Source organism: Pterocles gutturalis, unplaced genomic scaffold (assembly GCF_000699245.1).
Source record: "Pterocles gutturalis isolate BGI_N339 unplaced genomic scaffold, ASM69924v1 scaffold7785, whole genome shotgun sequence".
NCBI lineage: Eukaryota > Metazoa > Chordata > Aves > Pterocliformes > Pteroclidae > Pterocles > Pterocles gutturalis.
In genome coordinates this window covers 8,251-16,875 of record NW_010140661.1, presented here as the reverse complement: position 1 = coordinate 16,875, position 8,625 = coordinate 8,251, and the positions used below count along the sequence as shown (strand labels likewise).

The 8,625-nt window shown below is 44.3% G+C and overlaps 1 protein-coding gene across 1 annotated transcript in view; it reads left to right on the top strand.

Moving 5' to 3' along the window:
• The window catches only part of TADA2A (transcriptional adaptor 2A), a 21,395-nt gene that overhangs the window by 7,562 nt on the left and 5,208 nt on the right, over positions 1-8,625 (top strand). Inside the window, exons 8-12 of the mRNA XM_010083756.1 lie at positions 3,826-3,889; positions 5,728-5,771; positions 6,280-6,390; positions 7,862-7,933; positions 8,528-8,623. Coding sequence (XP_010082058.1) covers positions 3,826-3,889; positions 5,728-5,771; positions 6,280-6,390; positions 7,862-7,933; positions 8,528-8,623 — 387 coding nt within the window. The remainder of the gene's footprint in view (positions 1-3,825; positions 3,890-5,727; positions 5,772-6,279; positions 6,391-7,861; positions 7,934-8,527; positions 8,624-8,625) is intronic.

Sequence of the window (8,625 nt, the reverse complement as noted above, 5' to 3'; positions counted from 1 at the left end):
ACAGGAAAGGAAGGAGCCGCATCCTCCCTGTCCTGCAGTTTCAGAGATCTCAGAAGCTTCCTTCGCTTGGTTGCTTGAATATTTTGCAACCTGATTGTAGGATTGCATACTGTCGAAAACGGCTCAACACTTGGAGGATCTGAAGGAAGGGAGAGGCAATCGGGTGATTTAAGAAACCTTTGTACTTTCCAGCTAAGAGGCAGAGGAGGTTGTGGGGCAGCCCGGGAGGTGCGGGTTCTCGTCCTCTCTGCACGGGTGCCTGTCCCACTGCTTCCAGGCAGCGGCTCTGACCTGCCTCCCGATCCCAGCCCTGCCCACCGGCAAACTTCTTACGCTGGAGCCTGCTCAGATGGCCTTGAAAAGCAGCCCTGTGGCTGGCTGCCACACCTGCTCGCAACAAATTTTTGCTCACCAAACAGCAAACTTTTTTTTTTAAAGGTAAAAATGTAAACCAGGGTTTTGGCACTTTTTATAGCCCAGGGAAACCCAAATGGGGTCTTGCAGCGTAGATTAAATATCAGGTTGGTGAATTCCTCAGATTTTTTTTCCTGCCATACATTAAACCTCACGGGGTTCAATTAATTTTTGAAAACTACTTTTATATTCCATTTTCTAAGTTACTCAAGCCAGACCCTGAGAACACACCAACCAGAATATTTTCTATGGTCTCCGTTTCTTTCTTTTGTTTCACAGATCACGGATCTGGGCTGCACATAACCCAGGCATATCCGATGCTTTCCTTGGAACGGAATTCCCCCTTCTTCCCTTTCCTCCACATTGCTCTGCTTTGCTTGAAATTCTGTAAAAACCATTTTATAAAAAGTTCCAGATCTAAGCTACTTGACCTGAGTTTCCCTATACCATTGCATTTTCCCTCTTGTATTTTCCTGTGTCTCACTAAGCAAAAGTTCTCGGTATTTTCACAAGAAAGAAGAATGTAACTGAACACAAGGTGGAAGGCTCCCAGGCAGCCCTTTGGAGGACCACAGAACCCTGTACGTGGTGACCCACCAGCACCTCCCACCGCTCAGGAGGTCACGGGCGTTGTTCAGCCAATTCTTGATATGAGTGAGATGGTGGAAATTGTAGGAAATCTCTCATATTTCAATTAACTTGTTGAACTGCTTTCATTCCGTACTTGCAAATATAATAGGCGCGTGCAAATGTATTTTGCAGTTAAACAAAAACGTAACGGACAGATCAAAAGAAACAACTCGTTACATACCTAACTCAGCCCAGAGTGCTGGAATATTTAATGAGTTTTCATCAGGCTGAATTATAACCTTAGTAATTTATCTTTTTCTAGGCTTTTTCTCCCCTTTCCTTGTCACGTAAATTATTTTTACTTCTAACACTGAAGCCGCCAGTTTAGAAGTGGGTGAAGCAGACTGCAACTGGGCTGTACAGGAGGGAAATTTCCTTTTATAAGACACAAAGCAGTCAATGTTCCTTCTCAATATGATGTGATGTTTATTCTTTTGTGGAAGTTCCTGACATGCTCTGCAGGTGGACACTCTGTTTGCCCAGGGTCCTGCTGTCCCCTAGGGAGGGTGAATTTGGACTGGAGCCACTAAGTTGGTACCGCCCGCGTCCCGCCGTGGGTACACAGCCTGTTTCCTTTGATTAGTTTGCATTCTTCCCATTATTTGGGCTCTGCACACCAAACAGAGGTTAGCTAGCCTGAAACAAAGGTTTCACTCATTAGCGCTCAAAAAAGTTTTCTCAGACTAAATGAGGCTGAAGAGGAATGAAAAGCAAAGAAACTGTTTTGGACACACTCTTGAGAAACAAAAATATTTTGATTTTCTGGAATGGAGCAAGGAGCCTTGAATTCCTGCCTATCACTGGGTCCTTCAGAGCTCCTCTCACTGGCTCAAAGAACCTTATCATTTCCCAAAATGGACACTCTGAACACGGTGTCAGCTTAGATTATCTTAAGTTACCAGTACAAACAACTGCCTCCCTGGTATGGTCCGTGGGGAAAAGCACAGGCAAATCGTTTTCATTCGCACAGCATCCCCCTTCTCATTTTAATGCAGCGTGTAACAGTAGAGTAGCCGGGGTTATTCATGCATTCCAGATCCTGTAATCGGCTGTTCCTGGGTGAATATGTCTATTAAAAACAAAAGCCCCTCCAGAAGTGCATGTGGCAGCAAATACTAATTTTTCTGTAAGCAGAAGCTCCGGTTTTTTCCTTCGTTTGTTCTCATGAATGTTTCTTCCCCTCCCCACTTGATCGTAATTTCTTTCAGAATATTGTGCGCTCAGGTGGAAGCGTCAAAATGCAATGGTTATAGGTGCATAATGACTTGTGATATTTATAGAGGTTCTCTCATGCAATTTCTGCATGTACTCATTAAGGTCTGCCCACACAAACCCCAGAAAATAACATGTTAGCTTAGCTCGCAGAGCGTTTAAAAATATAAAAATATTTTCCATAAATTGGCACTGATTCCAACACTTACTAATATATTTCATTCATGTTTAACTTACTGCATTTCCCCTTTTCTTGTCCCCACATTTAAGCAAGAAGGAGAATTTGATGCCTGTGCTGGATCTTAAATTAGGAAACTTAAAATACCTCTTTATGAAAATACACGACGATGCTCGAACACTCTGCTTTTGCAAAAAAATTTGCAAAAAGAAGTCAGAATGTTGTACCATCCCTCCTATCCTCATACGCTCCTAGATTGACATCAAATCCATTGAAGATTCTTTTGCTCACACAGGATCAGCAAGTGTAGCTCCAGCCCGTTGGCTCCTGAGCTGACACCCGCAGCCTCTGGCTGTCCCTGTTCATAAGAAATTTTATTGCCCAGAGGACTGCGGAGATGAATTGCCTGGAGGCCAGGGGCTTCCTGGTGTTCACACATAAATACATATTTTTAAATAGACACATCACCACACTTCTTTCTTAATTGCACTATTAATTATTTACTGGAGAGGGCAATCAATCAGTGCCAGTGTCAGTTTTGCTCTTTTCCTGGGTGGGTTCTGGGTTCTGCCCCCCTTGGCTGAGAAATCAGCCAACTCTGGGCTTATTTAATGACCCCGAATTTTTGCATTATTTAACAAAATGAGGGAAGGTGGTAGGTGTCTCCTTATCTTTTCTTTCAAGAATTTACCAAAAAAAAAGTTTCTTAACCTAATGGTGGCAGGAGAAAGAAGCTGAAGGATCTCTGAGTGGATCAGACACAGACAGATTTGATTTTGGGAAGGACGTGATTTCTAACGAGCGTGGCTGCTGCAGATTGCCGTGAACTATTCTCTTTGTTCTTCTGGCAGACAGATAAGTGTGGAAGTTAACAAGCTAAAATCTTGTAGATTTTTTTTTAAGAACTATAGGAAAGGCCACTTTGAATCCTCACGGTTCCGAACTGTGTCTTTCTGGTTTTTGGAGTTCCTTGTTCTGTGCAGAGAAGCCTTTGTCCAAAGGGGGTACCTCAGACCTGATAAGTTGAAAATCCCTTAAATCTGGGAAGTTTGCCTTTCAGGAGAAGCAATACTTAACAATTGCATCTGTGAAGGAACGAATAAGTGCTAATAGTGAAACAGTCCAAGAAGAAAGAGGAAAAGAGTTCTCAGGGTCTCCCCAGGATCCTATTTACAGGCTGGAGGAGCAAGCGAAGGGAAGCTTCTCCAGGTACATGGATGATCTGCAGGTTAGCCTCCAGGGACTTTCTGTCCCCGTGGAATTGCCACGGGAGTTTTAAAACAGCAAAGCAGAGTGACCATTTCAGCCTGCCACGAACATAAAGGCTCGAAAATTAGCCTAACACAGTGATAACCTATGTATTCTGTATTTTTTTAATTATTCTTTTTCAGCTCTGAAGATTGCAGTTGTAGATATCTACCATTCCAGGTTAAAGGAAAGACAGAGAAGAAAAAAGTGAGTTTTCAGTCAATAACTGTGTTCCTTTGCTTCGTTACCACGCTTTGGTCCCCAGTGTTGTCCTAATACCAAACGTAACGGATTTCCTGTAGCATCCTGCCAGACAGGTCCCGTGCTTGGAGACCTTCTGCTACGAGATCCACATGACAGGCGTCACCCTGGACGTGGAGCTGTCCTCCCGTGCCCAGACTAAGATCAGGCACGGGGCTTCGGCAGTGGTACCAGCCCAGAAAACACAGATTGACAGTACACATGGCTGACAAAGGACCTCCACACACCGTAACGCCTTTAAACTCCAAAACACGTTATTCATTGTGAAAAGCCCCTTTTCTCTTTAGTGCCTGAGAAGCACGTACGCAGTGCTCTTCGCATTACTATCCCAAACCCAGGTATCCAGAAATAACTCAGCTTCCAGCGCACCTGATGAGATCACATAGCCATCCTGCAGCATGAGAAACTGCAATACCACCTGGGAAACCACACACCTAGGGCTAGGAACCAGAAAAAGAGGCAAATCTCTGTTCTTTTTGTTCCCTATGTAATGCTGATGGGCTGCGCATAATTCATTTTCTACTTTAGGGGGGAAAAAAAAAGCTGTCAGTCTGTGACTAATTGCTAGACCCCCAGTTTCTCCATAGAAATGTTTGCATCATTATTTTTAATTTTTAGTGGTCCATTAAGTTAGTTTTCCACAATGTGTGATGAAGATAACTATATGGGTGACGCGAGGTTGAATAATTTATGCAGTTCATTTGACGGCTTTTTAGAATGACTCAATCTATTCATTAAATTCAATTTTATTATAACTTCCAAATACTTTGTTCAATATTTAAAATTATATCTTGCTGTATTACTCCCTGCTGAAAGAATTCGTAATTTGGAGTAAGACTCCTTCATTCCTTCTCCTCATAGCACAGCACAGCTCTGTGAATGACACGTCAGAGCTGGTATCTGTTGACCTGGTTCCTTATAATTCATAAACAAAAAAATATTTATGTGGTATGATAAATCATGTCATATGTGTCATAAGGCTCAGTTACATGACTCAAATCGGTGTCAGCTTTTGTAAAGTTTCTACAGCAGGATGGGACAACAATCTGGAAAATGACATAAAAATTAAAAGGAATATTCTTTTATACATACTAAAGAAAAGTCATGGATTTTGTAGAGCAAATTCCAACTTGACCTTGCCAAGCCCAACGTTGCAGTAGGTCTTACTGTTCGCAGGTCAGGTTTTTATCGAATGACCACCCAGCAATGTGACATCTGCCAAAACCTGTGACAAACGTGTTTGTTGTGCACTTGTAAATACCTTACCCGCCTTCTCACCCTGCTCACCGCCCTGATCCCATCAGCAGCATCTCAATCTGATGAGTTACCTGCATCATTCTCCTCTTTGTAAAATCTGAGCTGTCCTGGAAAAATCCCCTCACCCTGCTCCCGGGGTGACATTTCCAGTCCGTCTCTCACCCTTGCTGGGGCACCAGGATGCTTCAGGAGACAGTCACTCCAGTTTTGGAAGGACAAGTTAGAAGACACCGTAAATGCAAAATCTGTGCCTAAAGCAGCGATTTCAAACCTTTAAAGTGATGGTGGCTCCCCTTGTGCTTGGTGCTGTGGACTCATGCACACCGCTGTCCAAAAATTACCGGGATTAGAGCCACGCCGCATCGCTGCCTCATGTTTCCCAGCTCAGGGGTTATGGACATTTCCAACGTGTTCAGTTTTAGACCCCTCAGATGGTCTAAATCAACGTTTCTTCTGAAGCCCGTGTATCTATGAGGCAGCACACAAGTTCACGCCTTTCATTAACACCGGTTTGCTCTCAATTACAGAATCATACGAGATCATGGTCTGATCAACCTCAGAAAGTTCCAGAGTGAGTATGGGGTGGAACTGCTTCACTTTCACGTGGTCTCTGCTTGGGAAGCAGAACTTCCCGTGGTCACCGTTCGCACCACTGTGGTTTATTCATCCCGGACCACATTCAGATGGTCTGAATTCAAGCACATTCCCTGCCCCGGCTGTTTCCAGCTGGCTGGCTCTATCAGCTCCCCGCTCTGTGCTTTAGTTTTTGCCCCAGAAAAACTAGCATTTCGGGCTCCACGGAGCAGGGAGAGGGGGGAAGGGGAAATCTGGACCTTTTAAGAGCATCTCGCTATTCCAAAAAATGATCAAACAACTTTTAAATATCTTTATGCTTCTAGAATTTTAAGGGCTGTATAATTGTATTGCTTTGTATTCAGCAATTTGTCGTTGTGACGCCAAGAAGCGTGCCAAGCCTGGGTGTCTGGGCAGTGCACACAGGCTGGTGCTAACTTGGGGTCCCACTGAATTTATTCTCACAGTAGGAGTGACGAGGTGTGTCACTTTTTTCCCCCCTTTAGTTTTGGAAAGGCGGTATCCAAAGGAGGTTCAAGACCTTTATGAAACAATGCGACGGTTTGCACGAATTCTCGGACCGGTAGAGCACGATAAGTTCATTGAAAGCCACGCACGTAAGTATTTTTGAGGATTTTGCCATCTATGTTCTTCAATAGGCATAATGAGGGGTTGCGTCATCTACAATCTTTCACAAATATATACCACTCCTGGAGGGCAGGAGGTTGTTTTTCGCCTCCTCCCCCTTGTAACTACCTCAGAAAAACAAATACATTTGTGGTTTAATACATTAAATGAGCAGCAAGGGATTTTTTTCCCCTAAACTGTGTCTGAGCTCTTTGTTTGATTTCTCAGTTGACTGAACATTCTGGTTATGTGTTAGAAGTAGGATTTTCCTATCAAAAGACCACTGTTCGGTTACTGGGGCTCTATATCACTGAAAGAACAAAATCCCTAAAATTTACGTCTGTATTGAGAGATGAGGAGCTGGCAGCAAATTGTGAATTCTTTGAAAGATAGACATTAACCTATTATATGTGTGCTATGTAATTATATAGCAGAGCTGTCATTATGTCCCTTACCTTAAACTGAGAGCCATTGTTCCGTCACCGAATCATCTTGAGTCTCTCTGCGTAATCACAGCATGCCTTTAGTCAAATTCCAGTACGAGTCATTACATCCTGCTTAATTACCTGACTTAAACGGGGAACATTTTTGCTCATTAGAAAGAACAAAGCATTGAAATGCTTGTGGCTGTATTTTCAGGACACCCTATGTGAAATTCCAAAAGTATGATTCTGCAAAATCATGAGTCCCACATGGGAGTGCTAGTCCCGGAACCTCGTTCTGTTGTTGTAGTGACAGCGAAGTCCCCAAGTTAACCCGACAGTCAAGGCACACATCACACACATCATCCCGAGCAGCGTGAGTCAACACGCGGGACGAGGAAAGTTGCTCACTGTGAGACTCAGCAGTGCCTGGAAGCCGGCTGATAAAAGCTAGAGGTAGTAAATATCTCTGAGCAAAAGAAAGATGGATATTTAATCTTACTGGCTGCAGAAAATGAGTTGTCTGCAAGGAAAAATTTTGGAAGTCCAGTTATGAAAAGTCATAGTTCAGAGAGAACATTGGCTGCTGTCAAGAGCCTGGATGGAGCAGGTTTTCAAACCTATTGAAACCCTTCCAGAAATCCTGTGCTATTGTTATTTGCCTTGCCCAGGGTGTGGCAAATCATAGAATCATAGAATAGAGTCATAGAATCATTAAGGTTGGAAAAGACCTCAAGGATCATCAAGTCCAACCCAACACCACCTAACTCCCTAAACCATGTCCCTAAGCACCACAGGAACTGTCAAAGCAGGAAGATAAAAGAACTTTTCTGAGCACACAAATGGTAAAAACTAGCTGAAATCTGTGATGGAGGAGCGTTGTGCCACAGTGAGTTTGAGATCTGGTGTAGGGAGGTCACCCCATCTGTGGGGCTGTACCCCCCATCTACCCAGAGAAATAAGAGCAAGTTCACTGCCCCCCCACTGACCCCCATTTGTTTTTTGGGTTTCCCTTCTGCTCACTCTTGGGGCAAACCAGTGGAATTTGAGCTGCGAAGGGAAATAAAGCGACTCCAGGAGTACAGAGCAGCGGGAATCACCAATTTCTGCAGTAAGTACCTGATGCATTATTCAGCCCGTTCCCATTCGTCAAGGCGTGGAAGGGTGATTTGACAGCACTGAGGATGTGTTGGATGAAAAGACATTTATTTTTGAAATATGTTTGCCTGGCTCTTTAGCTGAACAAGGCTATAGCACGAGTGCTTCAGTCCAGCTGGGCTTTTCTAAAGCTAGCTTGAGCCATCGGCTCGGAGGACGCGCTGTCTAGCCGAGCTCTGCTTTGGTCACCGCTTTGGAAAAAATTCAGAAAAGAAAAAATATGTCATGTCACAGTGGTCTGCAGTGCGTTATCTCTGGATACTGCCACTGGCTGGCATCTGGAGAGAGAGCTGAGGCTTCTGCAGAAATGAAGTGGTCTGGTTATCCCAGAATGGGATCGTGGAAGCCTTTTCTCTTTGTTTCTGGCCTGAAATTAAGAGGTGGGGGGGTGCAGGGTGGAATCTGATTCCTTCCCATGCTGAGTAGCCATCAGAGTTTGCTTCAGCGCTAGAGACCCGCTCCTCACTTATCCCCTAAAGTGGAAAAACACCAGCCTGACAATGCCGAGCAAGGCAGCCGGTGAGAACGCGGTATCTGTTTGCCACAGGTGCCAGAACCTACGATCACCTCAAGAAGACGCGAGAGGAGGAGCGCCTGAAGCGCACGATGCTCTCGGAGGTGCTCCAGTACATCCAGGACAGCAGC